We start from the raw sequence: 24,978 nt of genomic DNA, 5'->3' as shown, positions 1-24,978 counted from the left end.
GTGCTGTCACATGTACCGCTAAGCGCTGCATACGGTGCAGGTCTGGACCCAATCACATATGTGTTTCTATGTTACCGGGCACTGTTTCCATAGAAACGCATATGCGATTTGGCCGAGGCCCGCCGCTGTACACAGCGCTACGTGTGACCGCACCCAGATACAGAGAAACGACATGCACACACAGAGCAAGTTTTATATCCTACAAAGGAATAAAATGTTGTCCATAGAAGTCTAGAGAGACAGTTTGAGTGAGAGAGGAACAACACACACAGCTTCAGCCAATGGTCTTATATCTTACAGAAGAGTAACATGCTACCCCTAGAAGTCTATGGAGAAGTAAGGATGTAGGTAGGTGGTTTAAGAAACTATACACACAGACCTGCTGCAACCAATAGTAAGTTTTATATCTTACAGGAGTAGCATGCTGCCCTTAGTCTATGGAGTTGCATTGTACAAACAATGCACATACAAATGCTGCTGCAGTCATTAGTAAGTTTTATATCTTGCATTAAAGTAGTCTGATATCTGGGGGACCAGGCCCAAGGTAAGAAAAATAAGAACTCCTACTTACTCCACCCCAGCTCCCACAAGTTCATGGAACCCGCTTCATCCAATGAATTCCCACCTTTCACATGGGAGGCCAGTCATGGGATGATGGGGCTCCCACAAGTCTCTTATTGAGTGAAAACAAAAATCTGTGGCACTCTCCTACAAGAAAGCAGAAAGCAGGATCTTGTCATCAAGGCCTCCTGCTATAATAAAAATCACCTCTGAGAATGGCAATGGTGGTGCTCCAGCAGAGCTGTAACCTGCAGGGAAGGTTTACAGCCTTGTGATCCAAGTATTTTATTCATCAAAAGCAAGCAGAGATGCTGTCATCTGAAATACAAGCTTTAATTTTCCAATTTGTTAGCAACTATTAACACTGCAATGAACAATTGTGTCCTACAATACTGGTTACAGCTTCGGAATGTAACAAGATATAACCTCGTATTACACAGACTCATCACTTCCTGTCCATGTTGCTCCATGTTTCGATGTCTTTTCAGAAGATTTTCTTTCCCTTTTGGTTTACAGAAATGAATGACCATCTCCTGTCCTCTGACATAGTGTTCAGTCCTGCAGGAGTGCTAATGTTCATCTCGATGTCCAGTATCTCCCCGCAGATGATGCCTCTCCTCGCCCCTCTGAGTAGCTGTGACTGCCGGCTGCAGGTTTGTATTGGTTGAGCCTGGAGTAGAACAGAAACATAATTTTGGTGAACATGCATTACATAAAACGTCAGGAACTGCTTAGACCCCCTGAAGATTTTTCAGATTTAAATCAAAAGACGAGGGTGCACTGTCTCCATCCCTACCCTTCCTCGGTTAAACTTGATGGACAAGTGTCTTTTTTTCAACCGTATAAACTATGATACTATGAACATTGAATGGAAGTGTTAGAGACACCAGACTGATTTCGGACACTCCCATAGAATGCATGCTGGACCACCTAATTGATCAATTCATGACCAGTAGGGGTACTATCAGATGTTATCCCCTATTCACCAGATGGGGAATAACAATCAAAACTTATACAACCCCTGTGGTGAATGGTCACTAACTTTCTAACAAACTTCAAGAAGTGCATCTTGCTTTTCTTACTCTGTCTCTCATTTCCCTTTTCAAATCTGCTTTTCACTCTGAATTATTTGCAGAATTTTAGCAATAGGGCAGCAGTTCACGTGTGTGTCAGGTTATATAGAAGTCTATGGAGAGGGAAGGAGTCACAGCATCACTGGTCTAGGGACCTGGGTGAACCTTAGAGACCAAGTGCCCAAACTGCAACCCAGAGTCACAGCAACTTATTACAATCTTCTTACGGGCCTGCGGACACCAATAACGCTGACAGAAGGAGGGAAAACCGGTAATTACTCACCGGTAATTGTGTTTCCTTGAACCACGACAGCACCCAACCAGAGAGAGGGATCCGCCTCCAGGGACAGGAAACCCAGACTTCAAATTCTGCGGTACGCCCCACCTCCTTCAGTGGATTACAGAGACTGTATGGGACTTAATGTTCTCGATTAATTCTGACCACCGTGTCATTCAGTATCACTTTCAATGAGAGTATCTCACACCTCTGTGACCCACACATAACACTGAACACCCAAGTGTGAAAAAGAATTTACAAGGGAGGGAATACCCAGGGTGCTGTCGTGGTTCAAGGAAACACAATTACCGGTGAGTAATTACCGGTTTCCCCCTCTCACCACGACAGCACCCAACCAGAGAGAATAACATAGATGAAATCCTTAGGGAGGGATAACTGAAGAAAGAACCCTTCGCCCAAAGGAAAGTTCCTGTGCACCTGCTACATTTAGCCTATAGTGCCTATAGAAAGTATGTGGAGAAGACCAGGTGGCAGCCTGACAAATCTGATTAACCGACACCTCTCTAAATTCTGCCCATGAGGAAGAAACTGCTCTAGTGGAATGGGCTTTTAGACCTTCTGGTATCGGCTGACCGGCTGCTACATAAGCGGAGCTAATGGCTTGCCTAATCCATCTAGCTATGACTACCGCTGAGGCCTTCTGCCCCCTATTCTTGCCACCAAAAAGAACAAAAAGACTATCAGATTTTCTCCAATCTTTAGTCCTATCCAAATATAGCTCAATGGCCCTTTTAACATCTAATTTGTTAAACTCCCTTTCCCTATCCGTAGAAGGGTTGCTACAGAAGGATGGGAGCCTGATCTCCTGGGATCTATGGAATCTAGAGACTACCTTTGGTAAAAAGGCCGGGTCTGTCACCAGAACTACCCTGTCATCCAAGATCTTGAGAAAAGGCGCTCTACATGATAGAGAAGATATCTCTCCAACCCTACGGGCTGAAGTGATTGCTACCAAAAATACAACTTTAATGGTCAACCACTTTAGTGAACAAGATTCCAGGGGCTCAAAGGGATCTCTTATCAGATAATTTAATACCAGAGTGAGGTCCCAGGGGGGCACCGTACATCTCCTAAAGGGGGTCATACGAGATGCCGCCTTTATGAACCGAGATATCCAGGGATGAGAGGCTAAAGGGGACTCAAACAGGGAGCTAAGGGCAGAGATCTGAACTTTAAGGGTGGCAGGTTTTAGGCCCTTATCTAATCCTGCTTGCAGGAAATCTAATATCTTAGCTATATTTGGATGAGCTAAGTCTATCTTATCTGGAGAACAAAAATCTGAGAATACTCTCCAGACCCTAAAATAGATCCTAGAGGTAACTACCTTTCTGCTCTTCTGCAGGGTTGTAATTACCTTGTCCGAGAGGCCCTTTTCCCTCAAGATGCGCCTCTCAAATTCCAGGCCGTCAGATGGAGGTTCGCAATCTGCGGGTGGAATACTGGGCCCTGGGAGAGGAGATCGTGACTCTCTGGGAGGATCCAAGGGTCTGATATCGATAGATCTCTCAGTACCGAGAACCATGCCCTCCTGGGCCAGAAGGGGGCTATAAGAATAACTCTGGCCTGGTCTTGTCGTATCTTCTTCAGAACCCTCGGGAGAATAGACAGGGGTGGAAATGCATAGGCTAGGCTGAAGTTCCACTTGATTGAGAAGGCATCCAAACTTAAGGATTGGTCTCTCGGGTCTAGGGAGCAGAAGAGCCTGACCTGTCTGTTCTTTCTTGTGGCGAATAAATCCACCTCTGGTTGACCCCAGAGTCTGGTTATCTTGGAGAACACCCTCCGATTCAGGGACCACTCTCCCTGACGTAAGAGATGACGGCTTAGGAAGTCTGCCTGCAGATTGTCCTTGCCCCTTATGTGTACCGCCGATATTGATCTTAGATTGGCTTCCGCCAGGTCTAGAATTTGATGCGAGAGGTTCATTAAGGACCCGCTTCGGGTACCCCCCTGGCGATTCACGAACGCCACTGCTGTGACATTGTCCGAGGCAACCTTCAGGTCTGACCCCCGAATTATCGGCAGAGCCCGTCTGATTGCCTGCAGGATGGCTTCTAGTTCTCTGTAATTTGAGGACTTTTTTCTTGGATTCCTCGTTCCATGCGCCCTGGAACAAGAGTCCCTTGACCTGAGCTCCCCAACCCGTAGAGCTCGCATCCGTAATCATGGATAGGGGATTCTCCTCTCTCCAAGGCCTGCCTGCCTGGAGGTTCTCTTCTCTTAGCCACCACCTCAGGGAATCCAGGATCTGTTGGGGAAGTGTAATCCTCTGGTCCAAGGAGGACTGGTCCCCCCTCCAGTTTTCCAACATGAAGAGCTGCAAGGGCCTTGCGTGATACATCGCCCAGAGCACCGCTGGAATTGCCGCTGTAAAGAGACCTAGAGTCCTCATAATGTCCCTTATGGTAGGGGATGGCTGTCTGTACAGCTTCTCCACTGAGGCTACAATCTTCACCACCTTGTCCTGAGGAAGGAAAGATTTCTGCTGAGTGGAATCTAATGTGATGCCGAGAAATATCTTTGATCTGGCCGGAGTAAGGGAGGACTTCTTCAAATTTATCATCCAGCCCAGGCGATGTAGGATCTTCATCACCATCCTTATGAAGGTCTGTAACTTCTCTGCTGAACCCGCGATCAACAGGAAGTCGTCTAGATATGGCACAAAGGTGCCCTGATATCTTCGTATGTAGGCTCCCACTTCTGATATAAGTTTTGTGAAAACTCTCGGTGCTATCGCCACTCCAAAGGGTAGAGCCCTGAATTGGAGGTGCTCTATCTTGCCCTCCATCATCACCGCCACTCTCAGGAATCTCTGACTGTCCGGATGAATAGGGACGTGGTAATACGCATCCGCTAAGTCTATGGAGGCCATAAAACAATCCTGAAAGAGCAGGTTTATGGTTGACCTTATCGATTCCATCTTGAATTTTTCCACCTGTAGGTAGCAGTTTAGTGGTCTTAAATTTATAATGGTCCGGAATGTGCCATCCGGTTTCTTTATAAGGAACAGGGTTGAATAAAATCCTGTCCCTCGATCCTGCAGTGGCACCCGCCGTAGCACCTCCTTTCTCAGTAAGGATCTTACTTCGGTCTCCAGAGCCTGTCTTTCTGCTCTTCCGGCCACTGAGGTTATCTTGAAACGCTGTGGGGGAGGGGATAGAAAAGGTAATTTTAGGCCATCTTGTATGATCCCCAAAATCCACTTGCTCCCTGAAATCTTGCTCCACTCCTCCTTGAACAGGGAGAGCCTTCCCCCCACAGGACCCCTGGCGTCATTGCTGACCGGGACGTTTACTGGAATCTTGAGGCCGGGAAAACATGAATCCCTTAGACCTCCTAGAGGGTCGCCACCCCTCTTTCTTGTCTCCGGATCTCTGAGGAGATCTAAATCGCCTTGAGGGGCGAAAAAACTTCCTCTCTTGAGGCCTTGTACTAGGAAAACCTCTCTTCCTGTCAGCTGCCTTTTCCAAGATGTTGTCTAGTGCAGATCCAAACAAGAATTCCCCCTCACAGGGAATACTACACAGATGACTTTTAGATGGAAGGTCACCTGTCCAGTTTTTCAGCCATAAGGCCCTTCTGGCAGAATTAGATAAGGCTACCGATCTTGCTGATAACCTTAAGGCGTCCACCGAGGCATCGGCTAAGAAGGCAGAGGCTTTTTGTGCAGTGGTAACCTCCGAGATAAGATGTGACCTGGATGCACCAGCCTTAATCTTCTCCTCCAGCTGGGAAAGCCAAACAAAAAGAGACCTAGATACACACCTGAATCCTCAACTGGAAGCGCACTCTTTCTAGACACTTTAGAAACGGCAACATCTACCTTCGGCGCCTTGTCCCAAATCTCTGTCTCCTTCTCAGGAAAGGGGTACTTCCGCTTCATAGCTCTGGGGATAAAAACCTTTTTGTCCGCCTTGCGCCATTCTGCCTGGATAAGGGAGGAAATATTCTCATGGATAGGAAAAACCTTTCTCTTCTTTTCTCCTAGACCCTGGAACATAACGTCTGTTACAGAGCGTTCTTCCTTTTCATCTTCTAACTCCATAGTTGATCTTACTAATTTCACCAGATGATCAATATCCTCTATAGGAAACAGTGGTCTGCCTGACCTGTCCTCCTCTTCTGACTCAGATGATTCTCCCGAACTAGGGCCAGAATCTTCAAACTGCCTGGAAGTGCCTGGGGAATTCTCTGACCTGAGGGATCTCCTTATTTCTTGCACAGAACTACGTACTTCCTGCTGGATTAGCATACGCATGGATTCAAACAAGGTCGACTGCTCTTGTGCTAACAGGCGCTGAACACACTGGTCACAGTTAGGCTACATTCACACTGCCGTTGCCCGCCCGTACCGTACCGTAGCGGGCAACGGCAGTGTACGGGGAGAGGAGGAGGAGGTGAGCGCAGCTCACCCCCGCCCCTCTCCATAGCAACCTATGGCGCACGGCGCCGTATTACGGGGAAAGATAGGACAGGTCCTATCTTTCTCCCGGGTACGGAACGGTACGGTGCCGCACGTGTGCTGCACCGTACCGCTCCCGTAGGGTGCCGTGCGCCCATAGGAGTGTATGGGGGACGTATATCGGCCGTATATACGTCGGCCGTATATACGTCCCCCATACGTTCGTGTGAATGTAGCCTTAGGTTTTAAATAAGCGTCAGGCAGATTATCTCCACAGATTCTACATGCATGATGCTTAGACTTTACAGTGGCTTTCCCCTTACGAGATTCTTCCCTCTAAAATAAGAATCACATAAGACATCATCAGAACCAGTTTAAAGGCATGGTAAGGCCACACTCACCAATCAGCGGACTATCCCCCTACTCAAACTTTACCGTAGCGGTGTCCACCGACTCTCTACCACCTTCATTAGAACTCATCTTATTCAGTGGTGAGGATACAGCTCCTGTTTCATCCACGACTGGAGCAACTCCTGTGGCTGGCTGTGGGTGCTAGAAACAACACACAGGACTCCTGTGTGGGATCTCCTTTTTAAAATTCCCGCCTCTGACGTCATCTCCCATGTGGCGCTGGGCGGCGCGTCACTTCCGGTCACCACCGGAAGTGGAGTCGGCGCCATTTTGGAGAAGACCACCGCGGGGAGGAAGAAGCCAGCGCTCAGCCGCCCTTCCACTCACACGCCTCCACTCCGGATCGGAGGCGTGCCGGAGTCCGCCCGCACCCACAGACTGCGCTGCACCTCGCAGCATTCACCTCTCCACCGCCGCCGAGTAACCACCCTCCGGTAAGTCTCGGCGGGGGACCTGTGCAGCCACCTGGGGGTACCTGGGACTCCCATTCCCCCCTTTCACCGCGACTCCTGAGCCTCACCGAGACTCACTGGATCCCCCGTCAGGGACAGGAAACCACTGAAGGAGGTGGGGCGTACCGCAGAATTTGAAGTCTGGGTTTCCTGTCCCTGGAGGCGGATCCCTCTCTCTGGTTGGGTGCTGTCGTGGTGAGAGGGGGAAATTTGGATTTCCTTTACAACCCCCTGAACAGGAAGAATTGTGGGGCCAGGAGCTTCAATGGCTCCAATGATAATCTGACCCTGTCCACACGCTATCCGCAAAACGCAGGAGGATCCCTGGAGTCCCGTTTGGTGAGTTCTGTGCTGGGGAAAAAGCCTGAGTGCCCACTAAGAGGGCTCAAAGTCCTACCTCTGGCAAACGTGCCATAGGTTCACCACCACTGCTCTAGACAATGGCAAATTTACAGATCTAGAGGGGAGATTTATCAGAAGTGTATGAGCTCAATTGCCCATGGCAACCAATCAGTGCTCATCTTTCATTTTCCCACAGCGGTTTATAAAATGAAAACTGAACTCTGATTGGTTTCTATGGACAACTAGAACAGTTTTAACTCAGAAACTTCTGATAAATCTCCCCAGTACAATGCAGAAACTGTATAAATCCTCCTGTGCTCTCGCTGGGATAGCGATTTCTACGTTCAAAGTTAGAAAAGCCCTTTGTGGTTGTGGGTTTTTTTTAACGTACCATTTTTGTGATAGGAAATGCTGTGTCTCTCCAAAATTCCTTGTAGCCGCTTTATTTCCTCAGACAAATTCCTGTGAGACTGAAAGATAAATTGTTCAGTACACACAATAAATCACATCTGTGCCAGGTTGGATCTAATCATTATTCATCGTCTACACGGGCTCCTACCCAAATGCACAAACAGAAAACCTCGAGTTGGTTTTGTTAAAAGACCTTTACCACCAGGATGAGGGGCTGTAAACAAAGCACACTGACGTAATGCTGTGTGCACCCTCTGGTTCTGCCCCTATGGTGTGACTTTATATACTTGTATTCACAAATTATCTATACCTTAAAATCACTTGTGTGGACTATTTTAGTGTAGGGTTATTGATTACATGTAATGTAGAGATTTGTACTTTTTGGGTGCAGTCACATGTCACGTTTAATGCATGTGTTTACAAAACGCAACCGTTAGCGCATGTTAACACTGCGTTAACGCATGTGTTTGTTAACACAAGCATTAACATTTGTGTTTTGTAAATGCAAGTGTTAACAGACGTTTAATTAGGCAAATCTCTCTTCAGCTGTTGCAATGCGTTTTTAAACGTATGCGTTAAACGCGATGTGCGACCGCTCCCTTTGTGCTGCCATTAATTGTTGTAATGGGATGTTTACAATCTACTGATGTCTTTCTATGTGACTTCCTCCGATATACACACATTGGTAGTGACTCTAGGATATAGATATATATACAGGACTTTTTTTTTTTTCCTGGTAATTTTTTTAAATTCTGTTTTTCTTAATGTGCTTTGTCTCATGAACTTCAATAAAGACTTTGTATCTTGAGGGCGAATTCCCACAAGGATTTGACTGCGCATTTCATTTCATTGGAAATGAGGGAATCCACCCTAAATATTAAAAATTGGCATGCATTGCACTTATTGTCCCCATAAATTCTATGTGCATTTTGGGGTTCAGTTTTTCAGATGCAGTTTTTGTTGTCCAAACCAGGAATGGAGTAAAAATAGGAGGAGGAGCAGAACCTTTCAATTATTTGTCTCAACCCATTATCATCCACACCTGCATCTGAAAAACTGAACGTGTGGACGCACCCTCAAAGTTACACCTTTTAATGTGCGCCCGCTTGTACCATAAGCACATACCCAGCTGCACTCCTCCAGTGTTTCAAACCTCTTGGATTGAGGCTTTTGCTTTACATCACTTTCAGTCTCTGCGGTTTTCTTCAAGTATCCGGCTTCTCGAAATATATCCTGCAGCCGTTTCTTATACCCCTGTGAGGCAACCGAGGGAGAGATACCTGAAACTCCTTCATCATATCCTTCTCACACAGAACATTACACCATTATCTCCTATTCACACCTTGGTTTTTGGGGACTGTCTACAACTCTCTTACCTGTTCGGTGATTAGTTCATCATATAGAGACTGTTCTGCTTCATCCCAGCGTATTCTCATTTCTTCTCGGAGAGTGGGATAGACTGAAACCACAAGAGCGTCATTAATGATGGCTACTATGGAGGAGCTGCCGGCGCCTCTTCTACAGGGGGCTCACCTAGAAGTGAATGGGGGTGACAGACCAATGGGGTTTCAAAAGTCATGGAGTAGACGCAGGTGCTCGGCTCGGATACTGCAGCCAACTTGTTTCTCTTTCCACAGACCAAATTAACCTGTAGAAATAATATAGCAAGATAAGGTTATGTACATTAATAGTATGAATGTAAAGAACCTGGTCTGCCCCTATAAATGCCTTACATGGCAATAAATGGGTCTGTTCAGCTTTCCTTATGGCCTCCATTGTGGTCCAAGAACCAGTAGACACCAGGCATTAACCTGTCTACTACCGCAGACCAACTGAGATATCTCCTCTAACCTAAACAACCAGAAAAGCTGGCCAAGACCACCAGGGGTATCAACTTCTATCCTGACAACTATCCCTAGACCATCAGGGACATTAGTATCTACTGTTTAATAGCCTGAACCAACAGCAAAGCTTTTGGGAGGAATTTATTAAGGTGCGTTTCCAAAAATTCCTCCCCCCATCAGCGTTCAAACCTCTAAATAGATGCGGGCGCAGTCTCCGCCAGGTCACACCTGTCACCCCTGCCTGCAAAGTGCTACTGTTTATGTCAATTTCTTAGCCTTGGTTTTAAGTGCCAATACAGTGCAGCATATAAGACATAGGGAGTATTTATCAGGGCATTCCTGTCTCCGCGCCCTCGCCGAAAATATGCTGTATGCATTTATTACCACACCAGGTAGGACCTGGCGCAGAAATAAACGCTGCACAGGCACCCGCCAGATACATCAGGAGGCCGGGGCAGCACGGGCACCGGGGTATGATAAATCACCCCCAAGGACTGAATAAGTCGTCACCTTTGTCTGACGGTTCATGTTTCCACAAGAATCTCCTGATCTCATCCACATGCCAGTGAACGTGTTGTTTCCGATCTCCCATTCATGCCAGATCCTAAAACAGAGAGAGGAAAACTCAGTTATATACATACAAAAAAATTATACAAAGAAAATCATTTTTTTTTAAATTTCTCATAGGATTTACTGCAGGAAGTGCCCTTAAGTTGTCCTCTTTCAGCAAATAATTGATATTGTTTGTGAAATAAACAGTTGTACAGTTTTCCAATATATTTGTAGATATTGTAGATCTCCGCTTGCTGTCATTCATCAGGAGGCGTCATTGTTTGTTTCCTTTGATAAAAACCGCTCCCTGGTCATGTGATGTAACACAAGTGCACAGCACCTTATATCCCTGGTCATGTGGTGTCACGTGACCAGGGATATAACGAGCCGTGCATCTGTGTGACACCACCTGACCATGGATATAATGTGCCATACACCTGTGTGATATCATATGACCAGGGGCCTAACGAGACGTGCGCCTGTGTGACATCACATGACCAGGGATATAACGAGCCATGCATCTGTGTGACATGACATGACCATGGACCACTTTGTATCCTCAGGAAGTAAACACATTCCTATAGAATGACAGCAAACAGATAACTAGAAAAATGAGGAATTTGTACAAAGAGTATATTGTAAAATGCAATAACTTTTCATTACACAAACAATATCAATTATTTGCAGAAAGTGGACAGCCCCTTTAATTTTTTAAATCATATCCTCTTACCCTAGAATCCCACTGTAGGCGTTCCAGCGAAAGGTCTGTTCATGCTGAGTAACATTGTGAAAGGGGCAGAACTCATATTTGTATCTAGGATGAAGAGGATGACACAAAGTTAACAATGTGGAGATGATACATGAAACTGCTGTATGAGGAACTCTGCCCCAGGCTTTGTGTGTAGTCCACCCCAGCACATCATCAAGGGGCTAGCTAGACCCAGAACAGTCTCACATTGTAAAGACAGTTCCACTTACATGGGATGGCTGTAGGTGACACATATGTAGGTCACTGCTAGATTACCTTTCTTTATCCAAACTGAGATTGAAAGACCAGCGAGGACCTAGGGGTTGGTGGAAGATTGGTAAGGTGGGTATTACTGTTGTTGTATCATTCTAAGCTTAAAGGGGTTTTACCAACCGGACATTCACATTTAATTTAATTCATCTCCAATATAGACGCATTTGTTCAATTGGATGTTATTAAAAAATATCCCCATGTGGCGATAATTTCACATAAATGTAGCCATTTTGTCCCTTAGAATTAATATTGTTGTTCTTGGATATGACCACCACTGCTGGAGTGATTGCACAAAGAAACAAATTGTTTTTGTATGCGAAATGTCCAGGAGTTAGTGCATGTCCCAAAGACGTCCTGTGGTAATGACCGCTGAATCCAGGTGGTCAGGTAGGGCTCGATACTGCAAGCTTGAGTACTTCTAGCAAAGTGGTGGTCATAGCCAAGGATAGCTATCTCGTTTCCAAGGGACAACAAGGGAAAGTATCTTCACACAGGTACATATTTTTTTTTAAAAACCATCCAATTGAAGAAATGTATGTATATGGCAGATGGGAATACCTCATTAAGTCATAATTTTAAATAAGCATATCAATTTGGCAAAGTTTATAGCCTCTTTAGCCAGACCCCCATTCCCCAATGCTGTTTACTTACGTCAATTCTACAAAACTGAAACATTTTCCGGCCAACCTGAAGAGATGTGGTGGCCCTGTAAATACAAATATAAGCAACTAACATGAATTTGGCGGTAAAGTAACGAAAAACATCACCCACGATAACCATTTACATCTTCAAAAACAGCGCCGTACCATTTCACAGGACATTTGTGGTAAGATAGGTGGTCTCGATAGAAGCAGAAACGTTTTCCTAAATTTGAAATACCCCAAACTAATAAACCATTTTGTTACTAGCCTATAGATTCCCAAAGGTTACTTCCTATACCTTGGCATTGGTCTGGTCCTGTACCAAGAGTCCCCTGTGTTACCTGAGACTGGAGAGGGATCTGTTTTTGGCTGCAGCCGGTTTGTCTGTGATAAGAACGGGTTGTTCAGCCTTAAATGGAAATAAATAGAACACGTCATTAGCGCCTGTAATGTAGAGATGTATGTCACATCTATTGTTTGGACAGGGGATAAGCGGCCACCACAAGTCTCAATGACTTATTCTCCCTGAGATGACATGCATGCTTGGCTGAGCTGAGCGTACATGTGTATAGGGGAGTTGAGCTGATAGTTATCCAAGGTACAAGGCCACCAGAAAGAAGTTGTCTGGTGGCTACAAGTTTTGTTCTTCTGGGGGTAACTTGCTAATCATTTGAAGGGGGTGGGGACAGTGGTGTTGAGATTGTGGGTCTGTTGTACCCCCAAAAAATTGGACAGGCGCACAACGGCTCCATTCATTGTCTATGGCACTGATGGACGTAGTTGAGTGCTGCGCAAAGCGCTATGGAGATAAATAGAGAGGAAAGCACATGAGAGAACAAAACTTGTAGTTACTGGACAACCCCTTTAAGTGTATAGAGATCCAGTAATGACACAGATCTGGCGCAACCCTGGAATCTGGACCAGAAATTATTGTGCCCCCTGATCTGATGACAACACAGCCGGACAGCCAAAATTAGGACTATACATGTCTGAGGACACACAATACATCTATGGGAACCCCCCATGCGGGAAGAAGCTGCCTTTTATTATATTTCCAGGAATAACAGAGGAATAGAACCAGAATTTATAAAACTAGAGGAATGGAACCAGATGAATTTATAAAAAATAAAAAAAATGATCCAGAATTGTGACTTTGAACCCCTACCCAAATGTATTGGGTTCCTCCACAATCTTCATCTTTGAGGACGCCGCATTGTAGACTGAAAGACAAGATAATATCAGTCAAGATAGTACAGTTCATGAGTGACCAGATTTTTAGTATTTTTTAAAATATTTTGGTAATGTAACTGCTAGATGTGCGCTACTACTCCACATTAAAGGGATATTCCAGTCCCATTAATTCCCACATTTCCCTCCCAATACTGTAAGAACTACAAACAATGACCTCATATGTCAGAAACAGGCAGTAAATAGCACAAATTCAGTAAAGGACGGAGTCCCAGAGCCTAGTAAAGGACCAAATCCCAGATAAACAATGATATCACAGATGGAACTACAAGTCCCAGAATGCACTGACGACACTGTCATAACTACATGATAGAGAATAGGGGCGCTAGGAATGCTGGGACTTGCAGTTTGTGCTTCTAGTAACGGTTAGGGGAGAAGTCTCCTTACCATAGCACAGGAGAAGCCACAGCCAGGCCGCCATGATGTGGTCACATGACTGCTCCAGCACCCGGAAGTGGCGCCGCACAGCACTCCGGGATGGATTCTGTGAGTGTCGTTCATGAATGTGCTGTAATTGTGAAGCGGGAGGGCGGTTGTGTATCCCGGCACAGCTGTCAGTCACATAAACATAGTCCATAGTCATAGTCCTTGGTCTGTACTGGTGGCCCGCGGCGCACTCATCTGCTGCCATTGAATTTTGTTGTAATCCGCATCTAGTAAAATTCTGCTGAGGCGGCGACGTGAAACTGAGAGTTGTTGTTGTAGGAAACACGTGAGGACGGAGAGCGGCGGAGAGGTGAGATGTGCAGGGGGAGAGCGCAGAGCTCTAGGGATATGACAGGGCAGAGCGCCATTACTGTATATTACACGTCTATATTACTCTATATTACATACCCTCAAGCTTCCAACATCTCTGCATGCTGTCACTGAATGCACAACTTCATTTAGTGTATGGGCCACATTTTACTCATAGATCCAGACACTGTGACTGTGATAATCTTCTTATATTTGTTATGCACGACTTCCTTCCTACTAACATCAACTTTTAAAATTATGGTTATGAGCCAGGGATGTTACCAGAGCCCCTCTGTGCTGCGGGATTCCCAAGTTGTTGCAGGAGCACTTCCCCCTCCCAGTGAGAGAAATTGCATTGAGTAGAGAGAGGGAGGAAGTGTTGAAGGGCAGAGTGGGAGACAGTGTAACATCCTATGAAAGCTACAACACAGAGGGGCTCTGGTAACGCTCCCTTCTAGTGCATTAGCATAATTTTATAAGGAGTCAACGCATAACAAATATGATAAGATTACCACAGTCACGGTGCCTGGATCTATGAGTAAGTGTCCATGGTTTATCATGATGGACTTTGATGGTAGATTTTTAAGTGACAAAACTAATTCTGATCATTGCTACTAAATTATGGTTCTCCCATTCCCTTTTAAGAACTACAAGAACCATGTCAGGAGTCACATCTCTGCTTCGGAGTCTGTGATGACACCGGATTGTGAAGACTCTTCGTGAACCTATTGTTTCAGGGGTGCAAGTATTTTATTGTTTACATTTATAATTTTGTGCGTCCTCCTGTCAGCAGATCTCATACACCGCTGTGTGTCCTTGGCCTCCATCCCCCACCGCATCTTCTCATCTATGACTGTAACTCCTTCTCCTGCTGAGACTTGTAGTTTACTGCATGTAATAAGTGTCATGTTGCTTGGTTCTGCTTTTTCAGATTTTAAAGGAAATCTGGCCCCAAAAAATCCATCATGATAAACCAGGGACATTACTCATAGATCCAGGCACCGAGACTGTGGTTATCTCCTTGGTTGGAGATTGGTTATCCATGGCCTCCTGCCTTTTAAAATTATGCTAATAAGACAGAAGGGCTCCTGGGGGCGTTACCAGAACTTCTCCGTGCTACTGCTTTACAGGCTGTTACACTGTTTTGGAGCACTTCCCCTTTAAACTGTGGCAAGCAGAGGGAAGAGGAAGTACTGAGGAGGGAGGGCGTTTAACATACTGTGAAGTTGCACCACGGCTGGGAGCGTTACCTAAAGTTGCAGCACAGAGGGGCTCAGGTAACGCTTCCTAGAGCTCTTCAGACATTAGCATAATTTTAAAAGTTTGATTTTAGAAAGAATAAAGACCACGGATAAGAAATATAAGGAGATACCACAGTCACGGTGCCTGGATCTATGAGTAATGTCCCTGGTTTATCAGGATGGATTGTGATGGTAGATTTTTTCTAGGTGACATCAATGTCACATTTTTGTGTTCCAGCAGTCAGAGCCGTCATGGGGCGAAAAAAGCAGCAGAAGGATTGTAGACCCAAATATAAAGAATCCCGCTTCAAGAAAACATCTAAAAGTCTGGAGAGCTTCACCAGCGAGGTGCATGAAGCCTTAGATGGTAAATCCTGGGTGATGGGATGAGGGGTTATGCAGTGACTTGGACTCAAAAGTCGAGATTTATCAGAAGTGTCTGAGAGCAGAACTGTTCTAGTTGTCCATTGCAACCAATCAGAGCTCAGCTTTCATTTTCCCAAAACTGTTTATGAAATTTAAGCTGAGCTCTGATTGGTTTTCATGGGCAACTCAAACACTTATGATAAATCTCCCCCTTTAAGAGGGGATATTAATTATTAACCCACCAAACAGCGCCCCCATGTGTGTCTGACAAGGCATCCCCTTTAAATCACTAAAAAAACACTTTGCAAAGCTATTCAAGATACATTTCAGTATTTTCTTTAAAGGGGCGGTCCAGATATCACCTACACCTGATAACAATGGGTCGAGCAGCCACAAATTGTATATAGGACTTTGTGACATACGATAGACGTTTATAATATTGATCTTATTGCCATCAGATAGAACCAGATCCCAGCAGGAAGGAGACTGTTTTACTTGGTTCTGATCCATTCTGATTCGTAATGTTCAAGTATTGTGTCATGTTGGACTCTTCCTAATGTCTTCTTATCTGCCCATTGTAGCCAGTATTCAGGGGGACACGGCGGGAGACGATGGAGAGGCCAGGGTGAAGTTGCCTTGTGCCCTGGCAATGTGGGAGCTGGGGCACTGCGACCCCAAGAGATGTACTGGCCGGAAGTTGGTCCGCAAAGGTCTGGTCCGGAACCTTCGCCTAAACCAGAGGTTTAACGGTCTGATCCTAAGTCCGATGGGGACGATGTATGTGTCACCTGCCGACAGGTAAGTCAGACATCATACAGTGTATTGTATGTGCCGCTATAATGGAGGACGGGAAGTAAGGCACTTACAAGACCACTAGGTGGCAGTGTGCCTCCAGCTGATTCTAAGGCATCTTGGACATCCTATAATTGGGGGGGGGAGGGGGCTGACAGTATTGATAACCTATCCTGACGATATGCATCTGTAATTCCTGTACAACCCCTTTAATGTATTTCTTCAATTAAAGCAGCATAGATGAACAGGTTCTGCCCGACAGGGTTCTATAGAAAATCCACCTTAATTACAGTATTGTGATGTATCTAATGAATCCATGAGGGGACGTTTGGGATTATAAATTAGGGAATGTTTTAGGGAACAGACGAATCAGTTTTTGAATTTTTAATCCCACCACGTGAGTTCACTGCAAAGGGGCCCACTGAGGCTCTGCCACCCAGGGGCCTACTGAGTCCTGGAGCCGACCCTGTGTATGAGGGTGCAGTGTGAGCTCCTCTCTTCGATACGTTTCCCTTCATATGATCAGGCAGATCGTAGCAGACGGTGGAGTCGCAGTCATTGACTGTTCGTGGGCGAAGTTGGAAGAGACTCCGTTTGCAAAGATGAAGGGAAGCCATCCCCGACTCCTGCCGTACCTGGTGGCTGCAAACCCTGTGAATTATGGCCGCCCCTGCAAACTGTCCTGCGTGGAAGCTTTTGCAGCAACTTTCTGCATTGTGGGTGAGTCGTGTTCCTGATTATTAGGATATTATGATGGATTTCATTCATCTATTTTATGATATTGATGACCTGTGCACAAGATAGATCATAAGGCCTGGCGACACTTCACCGCGGTTTCTCTCTGAAAAACGGTTCACTCACTTGGGTTGATTACTTGGATTAGACACAGGACAGGAGTCCCTGCTTCCTCCCTGTATGCCATGGGGAAGCAGGGACTCTTAACACTACAATTCCTCTGCATGGAGGTCGATCTAAGAAATCCAAGAATGTGGACTGAGCTGTAGTAACAAATCTTGGCCACTACACAGAGAACAGAGCTGTTCATCCAGCCTTATTCCCTGTATTAGATCAGAATCCATCAATAGGCAGTGGGGGTCTTGGACCCATGACTGTGACATTGCTATCATAATGTAGGAGTTGGGAAACCTCTAGGATTACATTCTTTACCATCTATTTTCAGGATTTCCAGATTTGGCCACAATTTTACTGAGAAAATTTAAATGGGGGAAAGTATTTCTGGAACTGAACAAGGAGCTGCTGGATAAATACAGTAAGTGCCAAGACGTGGAGGAGGTGAAGAAGGTGGAAGCCGAGTACTTGGCCGAAGACAAAGATAAGGATGCGGAGGAAATAGGCGAGTTATTATCTCTCTTATGGCTTTTGCTCACCCAAAATTGTATTATAAGTAATTAGAAAATTGCAGAGAAGAGAAGTGATCTCATATATGAAGGACTTAGGACAGAAGTGCATTGGTTGCTTCCCCATCACATTTTTGGATCTGCATAGATTGTAATAGACAGCAATTGCTCTGCCTCCTCTCTGCTGGGATCATTGGCCCATTGGTGGAACCCTCACTAATCTCATAAAACTTGTGCTACTTTGTAAGTCCTGGTACATGAGCAACCATGGGCAGTCTTCACCTTTCTAATATATACCATGTCCAAGTGTGGAAAATAAATATGTAAGGCAGGAGAAGATGAGAAACCTTGTAATATGTTTTACCGAGGCCTTAGCCTTACATCTGCGGCAGCTTGTAGTTAGTCTTCTACTCCAGTGATTAACAGTTACGCTGCTCAGTACTGTTCTATATCATCCCCCATGCTGCTGCCTCTGCTTGTGTGTCCTTGTGTTGTTTATGGGACTATCACAGCCGATAGTCCTCACCCACTATGGAGCAGAGCTCATGGATAACTCATTATAGCAAACTGCTAAAAAATGCTGATGTTTATCATGTTAAAAATGCTAAGTATCATCATGTCATGCGACTTATTGTATATGCACTATATAATTTTTTCCCCCATTACTTTTATTAATTTAGATCCATTTGATGTCGAATCTGGCAGAGAATTTTCCAATCCCAATAGAGTCATCTGTTCAAAAAGGTATATATATTTTTTTCAACTATAATTTTAAAAACTCTATAGCCAATAATGTAAAAGTGTTTATTTTCAAATAATGTTTTGGGCCTCTATTAGCTATAGGGTAAGTGATTGGTGAGGGGTGTAGTACCTGGTACCCCCACAGTCAGGTGACGGCAGTGGTGTCTTCTGCATTGCATTACATACAGAAACTTCTCCGTCCATCCAAGCTCCCATCCGAGTGGATGGAACTGTCTACTTTTTGTCTCTGTCCGTAGAGTAAATTAGTTGAGCGAGGTCATAACATATCACACCACCATTGATCAGCCTCTAAACTTTACTCATATCCAGCAAAATATGACTCTTCTCTGCTCATTTTCACATGACTTTGGAGGTAACTTTTTTTTGATTGGGGAGTTAAATTGGGAAGATTTCACACAAGAGGAGATTCTAGAAAGGACATTTCATCTCCTACATATGGGGGTTGGTATTGGGGTAAAACCTGGTGACCGATTGCCTTTTAGGAATATAGATAGAGCCCAGAAAACCCCTCTAGGGTTATTTTGTTCTATATTGAATTCTTTACATGTGAAATGTTCAAGTAAAAACACAATATATTATAATTTATCAGACTGACAAAAGATGAGGACAGTGATGATGATGAGGACGATGATGATGATGAGGAAGAGGAGCCTGATGAAGAGGAGGATAGTAGTGATGCTGCAGAAGGCAGTGATGAAGGCTCTGGAGAGGAGGAGGGTGAAGGTGAAGCAGCTTCTAGTAAACCTGTTGTTTGGAAAGGAGTCAAAAAGAGACTTAGAGACTGAGTTGTGGAAGATCATCACATCCCGTGTACATCCACTTTCAATCATGTATGTAAAGTATTTTGTATATCAAATATTTGAGAAGTAAAATTAATTTAAATATTTCCTCTTCTTGTCACATCTTCGCTGTAATGAAAGGAGCGGATTTCCTTCTTTGAGGACAGAGATATCTACATGTTATATACTTTGCTTCTCAATTTGTGGAGGTCTTCAGTAACTTTACCAAATTATTCTTAAAGGGATTCTCCAGTCTAGTGAAAATTTATACATTTTGTATTGAAATTTCTTAAAATATTCACGTTTCTTTCTTTTTTTTTTTTTTTGCCATTTTCAAGATCTCTGCTTGTTGTCAGAATGAAAAAAAGCCAGTAACACTGCTACAGTTTTATACATAGTATCATAAGAAGTGCCAGATTACTTCGGGGTAATATCGAAAAGATAAAAATGACAATTGTTGTTATAAAATATATATATATAATATTGTATATGTTATACAATGTAGCAAGCCCATCATGATGCTTGCTAGCCAATATATGTGAACAGGGGGCTTACCAGTGAGACCAATTTTAATAGTAATAACCTTAAAATTTACACGCTCAATCCTTATATGTATAGAGTGCAATGCAACCACCCAGGCTGCTCCTGTTCACTGACAGCTATCAGAAGTCTTGAAATTGTGTAATTAGGGAATAGGAAGTAAAACTCCTATTCTGGAGCCATTTATCACTTACCCTGTATATTAGTGTATGTGTCTATTTGGTCTTGTGCCTAGGAACTGTGTATAAATGACGCCCCGGAGACAAAAACTTTATTTATTTCACATTTTATTAATTCAATGTAAAATACAAATATAAAACATATTAATCTCCACATGAAAAATGTTACCGTACGCGGTCAAACCGATCTCTGGACACATTGATACGTTTTTTTTTTTCTACATTCAACTGACAGCAAGACCCGGATATTGCCCCTAATAACGGTCAGGATACGGATATGTCACACCCCGAGATGTATACGTGGTCAGCGCGTCACAAGTGTCGTCATATATATATACGTGTTATTATTCCTGCCACATAGCCGAGAAGGACAACTACAGGAAAAAAGGCTCAGGGTTCAGAAAAGCTCATCTGTATGAAATAGGACCTTACATCTCCATTAAAAACACTAAGGAAACTGTACAAGCCACTTACAGCAGCTAGCAAAACGGAATACAAACATGGCGTCTATACCGGGAAATTCTGGGAACAGTAGATATCGAGGTCGGCCTATTGCCTTAGAGCAGGTATAGCCTGAAACATGATCCCGGACCCTCTATAGTTGTTATGGCGGGCTCTTCACACATTGCAATCACCACATCCGAAACTTCTATTGATTACCTTTAAATGGGTCATTTCAAGTTATCACCTATCCACAGGATACAGAATAACAAGCTGATCAGCGAGGGTCAGACTGCTGGGAACTCCTACCGTTCACGAGATCGGGACCCCCAGCGAGCGACTTGCTGCTCCATCAGTTAGTTAGAACGGGACATTCTCTGGAAGGATGGGGTCCCAATCTAGTGTTCACTAGAGTCCAAGTAGTTTAGGACTCGAAAACTTGGGACAAACCCTTTAAGCAAAGCTTTCATGTTCACCGATAAATACTCTGTGAATACAATAAAAAAAACTGTACTGATCTTTTTATATAGAGGGATATGTGTAATTAAATATACAGGCAGTCCCCGGGTTACATACAAGATAGGGTCTGAAGGTTTGTTCTTAAGTTGAATTTGTATGTAAGTCGGAACTGTATACTTTATCATTGTAACCCCAGCCAAATCTTTTTTGGTCTCTGTGACAATTGGATTTTCATTAGAACCAGGATTAACAATAAAGCTTCATTGTAGACACCTGTGATAACTGTTACAGCTGATTATTGTAGCCTAGGACTAAAGTACAGGAAATTACCAACATCCAGAGGTCCGTTTGTAACTAGGGGTTGTATGTAAGTCTGGTGTTCTTAAGTAGGGGACTGCCTGTATATATATATTTATTTATATTAAGATTATTTTAATTGCAAGCTGTTTTTTCATGATCTTAAAATCATTATAGATAAAAGATGAGATAAAATGAAGTATGTGGCCACCACTAGAGGGAGCTCTTGACCTTATACTGGTACTTCATAAAAACAAAGCTGTGTCCCTCTAGTGGTGGCTTTAGGAATGTTATCGTGTATTTTGGAGCTGAAAAAATAGTAGACTAAAAAAAAAAAAAAATGTATTACATAGTTAATCTGTAAAAAAGAAATGTATTAAAAAGTGTAGCTTTTTTTATTTGGTTCCAGCATTTTGCTGCCATTTCCTAGGTGTTATTTATAAGATTGGATTGGGGTGTTCTCCATGTGATATTCCTGTATGTAATGTACAATCCAGCAGGTGGCGCTGCAGCTCCATCTATCTCCTCCCCTACCATTGTATCCCATAGCTGTTACGTTACGGGATATTGCTGGATCCCAGAATTTCCACGGATTAGATTAAAGACAAAAGATTTTATACTTGGTCGGTGAAACAGAAGTCGATTCCAGGATGACACCGATTTTTGTTACAATATTCAATTAACACTTAATAGTTAAAACCTCAGTTCTCAAAAAACGGACCAAAAAACTGAACAATAGATGACAAAGAAAAGGTCAGAAAGTTATTTTGAAGCTCCATCTCTCCCCTTCTGAAAGGGCTTCTGACACAATACAGCACAACTGTGTTGTCTCCCCCCCTGGCAGCCAAGGGGTTAAGGTATTTACAATTATAATTTTTTTTTTCTTTTTATACAGTATAAATAGAATTTCAGTCGTCTTCCATAAACTTCTCCAGTTCCCGAAGTTTCTTCACAAAGTCTTGAGCCTCCTTGTCTATTCTGCCGTCCAGCATCTTCAGTATGGACTTCACTGCAGAAAGGGAACATGATTGGTCGAATTAAATAATACAGTACAGTTTACTTATGTGTAAAGGGGGCGGAGCCATGACACTGTAAGGATTTGACAAGGGGGAGGGGTTCTAAAACCGGATAAACCCCCTTAAAGGGCATCTACCACCAGGATGAAGGACTGTATACAAATGAGCCTGAGGGGCTCCAGGCTCCATAATGGCTCATTTGCATACAGACTTTCATCCTGGTGGTAGATGTCCTTAAAATAGGATCCTAAATGCTTGTTTTATCAATAAGCTACAATCCTGCTACATCTTCTATAGTTAGAACTAAACATTGTGACGTTCCTCTATTATTCTTCCTGGAATCATATGAATACATTTGGTGTCGCCCTTCTCCTTATCATGTGACCCTCCGCCACAGACTGATGTTAGTGCGGAGTTGTCTTTTTTTTCGGGACGCATCCACTGAGAAGGTGAACAGCTGCACCAATTAACTCTCACGTTTCCAGGAAGAGTAATAGAGGATGGTCACAAGTAATGGACCCCCCTTGTATGTGACGTTACCGTTGGCCTTGGGTCTTGTCAGCTTCAGTACCGTGGGCTGCACATTTTTCACCCCCCCTGTAATATGAGGCCGGTTTAATCCATAGATGACGTTCATGGGAAGGACGGCTTCACCCGCAAAGTCGTTAGTGGAGAGCCAGTCGTGATCCATGACCGTGAAGACGATGCAGGCCGACTTCCTCCGACATTGCTCTGACGACACCGAGCTGTGGGGGAGGTCACACAATATTATATTATTAGATATTCATTATATAGAATTCTATATAATAATTCTATATATACCTATAGTCCCCCAGCTTCATCCTACATGTCAGACTGATCCTCCAGGCGGAGAGACCCTCTTTGTAACCTCTTTCCACCCCTATATTCTTTCCTACTAGGGTATTTAAAATAGGAATTTTTAAAGCAGACAATCCCTTTAACTGGAATCCCATAAACTTAGCTGGTGAGCGAACCAAGCAGCAAGACCAGGATTGTAGCCCAAGTGCATTTGGAGGATGTCCTCACACTGCTTTGCTCTTAGAACTCTGCATTGAGCTCTGCATCCCCTTACTCTGAGTAAATGCTGCAAGAGACTTCTGGTTGAATATTCAAGCAGTCACTCAGAGGGAAAGGGAGGGACATTGTTCACAATGCAATAAATTCCATATTTTACAGCCCTGCAGCTGTTAACTACAGGCACAAATGTATGATTAAAGGGGATCTCCAGTGACATCCAGTCCACAGGATAGGGGCTAACTTGCTGATCAGTGGGGTTCTCAGCGCAGGGATCTCCCATGGATTACAAGAATGGGGTCCATTGGACCCAGAGATGAAGAGAGCAGCTGGTCCTGCATGCGCCAGCTGCTCTATTCATCTCTACGGTGCTGATAGCAATCGGCTATTGCTCCTCTCTTCATCACTGGACACAACAGATCTCTGTTCTCGTGATCCATGGAGGATCCCATCACTGATTCCCCCCGACACACAGACACAGTTGATCTACTGGGATTTTCACGCACAACCATCTCTAGGGTTTACAGAGAATGGTCCGAAAAAGAAAAAACATCCAGTGAGCGGCAGTTCTGTGGGCGGAAATGCCTTGTTGATGCCAGAGGTCAGAGGAGAATGGGCAGACTGGTTCGAGCTGATAGAAAGGCAACAGTGACTCAAATCGCCACCCGTTACAACCAAGGTAGGCAGAAGAGCATCTCTGAACGCACAGTACGTCGAACTTTGAGGCAGATGGGCTACAGCAGCAGAAGACCACACCGGGTGCCACTCCTTTCAGCTAAGAACAGGAAACTGAGGCTACAATTTGCACAAGCTCATCGAAATTGAACAGTAGAAGATTGGAAAAACGTTGCCTGGTCTGATGAGTCTCGATTTCTGCTGCGACATTCGGATGGTAGGGTCAGAATTTGGCGTCAACAACATGAAAGCATGGATCCATCCTGCCTTGTATCAACGGTTCAGGCTGGTGGTGGTGGTGTCATGGTGTGGGGAATATTTTCTTGGCACTCTTTGGGCCCCTTGGTACCAATTGAGCATCGTTGCACCGCCACAGCCTACCTGAGTATTGTTGCTGACCATGTCCATCCCTTTATGACCACAATGTACCCTGTAACATCTGATGGCTACTTTCAGCAGGATTATGCGCCATGTCATAAAGCTGGAATCATCTCAGACTGGTTACTTGAACATGACAATGAGGTCACTGTACTCAAATGGCCTCCACAGTCACCAGATCTCAATCCAATAGAGCATCTTTGGGATGTGGTGGAACGGGAGATTCGCATCATGGATGTGCAGCCGACAAATCTGCGGCAACTGTGTGATGCCATCATGTCAATATGGACCAAAATCTCTGAGGAGCTTCCAGCACCTTGTTGTATCTATGCCACGAAGAATTGAGGCAGTTCTGAAGGCAAAGGGGGTCCAACCCATTACTAGCATGGTGTACCTAATAAAGTGGCCGGTGAGTGTATAGGTCACCATTATCTCCATAGGATCCTCAACTGCTGCTGTTGCTCTATGTTAATCCTATTGCTACAGACTTCTTACCCCTAATCTAAATACAGATCTGTTCCCCATATACTTACAAGTGAAACAGCTCGTCATACACTGGGTGTAAGGTTTTGGCTTTGACTTGTGTTCGTTGCCCTTTCACCATTGGGAAAATATGATGTGGACAAAGCTCAATGATGACGAAGGGATCACTCAGACCTGTGTGAGGAT

The 24,978-nt window shown here is 44.3% G+C and overlaps 3 protein-coding genes across 9 annotated transcripts in view; 1 reads left to right on the top strand and 2 right to left on the bottom strand.

Annotated features, from left to right (window-relative positions):
- Positions 1 to 875: 875 nt before the first annotated feature.
- GNPTG (N-acetylglucosamine-1-phosphate transferase subunit gamma) lies at positions 876 to 13,854 on the bottom strand. Of its 2 annotated transcripts, none has more exons than XM_072120410.1 (11): positions 13,644 to 13,854; positions 13,174 to 13,228; positions 12,350 to 12,417; positions 12,019 to 12,073; positions 11,077 to 11,160; positions 10,305 to 10,398; positions 9,484 to 9,598; positions 9,327 to 9,409; positions 9,076 to 9,204; positions 7,931 to 8,009; positions 876 to 1,231 (listed from the first exon to the last, which is right to left on the bottom strand). In XM_072120410.1, exons 1-11 carry the CDS (start codon positions 13,837 to 13,839, stop codon positions 1,131 to 1,133), a joined length of 1,059 nt encoding a protein of 352 aa, XP_071976511.1. In that variant the 5' UTR covers positions 13,840 to 13,854; the 3' UTR covers positions 876 to 1,130. The 2 variants fall into 2 exon arrangements, with proteins under 2 accessions (XP_071976511.1, XP_071976512.1); XM_072120411.1 differs by lacking the exon at positions 13,644 to 13,854 and adding an exon at positions 13,414 to 13,488.
- Positions 13,664 to 19,396, top strand: TSR3 (TSR3 ribosome maturation factor). Of its 6 annotated transcripts, none has more exons than XM_072120417.1 (8): positions 13,664 to 13,742; positions 14,637 to 14,732; positions 15,474 to 15,599; positions 16,180 to 16,396; positions 16,917 to 17,110; positions 17,571 to 17,744; positions 18,429 to 18,492; positions 19,100 to 19,396. In XM_072120417.1, exons 3-8 carry the CDS (start codon positions 15,485 to 15,487, stop codon positions 19,293 to 19,295), a joined length of 960 nt encoding a protein of 319 aa, XP_071976518.1. In that variant the 5' UTR covers positions 13,664 to 13,742; positions 14,637 to 14,732; positions 15,474 to 15,484; the 3' UTR covers positions 19,296 to 19,396. The 6 variants fall into 6 exon arrangements, with proteins under 6 accessions (XP_071976518.1, XP_071976515.1, XP_071976519.1 ...); XM_072120414.1 differs by having other exon boundaries at positions 15,471 to 15,599; XM_072120415.1 differs by lacking the exon at positions 13,664 to 13,742 and adding an exon at positions 13,818 to 13,992 and having other exon boundaries at positions 14,637 to 14,736; positions 15,471 to 15,599.
- Positions 19,397 to 20,098: 702 nt separating this feature from the next.
- The window catches only part of BAIAP3 (BAI1 associated protein 3), a 152,007-nt gene continuing 147,127 nt past the window's right edge, over positions 20,099 to 24,978 (bottom strand). The window contains exons 32-34 of the mRNA XM_072120408.1: positions 24,843 to 24,966; positions 22,762 to 22,967; positions 20,099 to 22,214 (exon numbers count right to left, since the gene is read on the bottom strand). Coding sequence (XP_071976509.1) covers positions 22,114 to 22,214; positions 22,762 to 22,967; positions 24,843 to 24,966 — 431 coding nt within the window. The 3' untranslated portion in view covers positions 20,099 to 22,113. The remainder of the gene's footprint in view (positions 22,215 to 22,761; positions 22,968 to 24,842; positions 24,967 to 24,978) is intronic.

The sequence above is a fragment of the Engystomops pustulosus genome, chromosome 8 (assembly GCF_040894005.1).
Source record: "Engystomops pustulosus chromosome 8, aEngPut4.maternal, whole genome shotgun sequence".
In the NCBI taxonomy this organism is placed as follows: Eukaryota; Metazoa; Chordata; class Amphibia; order Anura; family Leptodactylidae; genus Engystomops; species Engystomops pustulosus.
The sequence above is the reverse complement of the archived record's forward strand: the minus strand, read 5'-3'. Positions and strand labels throughout refer to the sequence as shown.

What these genes read in the sequence shown, in the direction of transcription:
- GNPTG (XM_072120410.1), bottom strand. Translation starts at nt 13,839, where the DNA reads ATGACTATGGACTATGTTTATGTGACTGACAGCTGTGCCGGGATACAC. An exon ending in GAGGAACCCAATACATTTGG is followed by an intron (nt 12,418 to 13,173) that starts GTAGGGGTTCAA and finishes TTTCCATTTAAG; the next exon opens with GCTGAACAACCCGTTCTTAT. An exon ending in TCACCCCCATTCACTTCTAG is followed by an intron (nt 9,410 to 9,483) that starts GTGAGCCCCCTG and finishes TTGTGGTTTCAG; the next exon opens with TCTATCCCACTCTCCGAGAA.
- TSR3 (XM_072120417.1), top strand. Translation starts at nt 15,485, where the DNA reads ATGGGGCGAAAAAAGCAGCAGAAGGATTGTAGACCCAAATATAAAGAA. An exon ending in GGTGCATGAAGCCTTAGATG is followed by an intron (nt 15,600 to 16,179) that starts GTAAATCCTGGG and finishes TGCCCATTGTAG; the next exon opens with CCAGTATTCAGGGGGACACG. An exon ending in TAAGGATGCGGAGGAAATAG is followed by an intron (nt 17,745 to 18,428) that starts GCGAGTTATTAT and finishes TTATTAATTTAG; the next exon opens with ATCCATTTGATGTCGAATCT.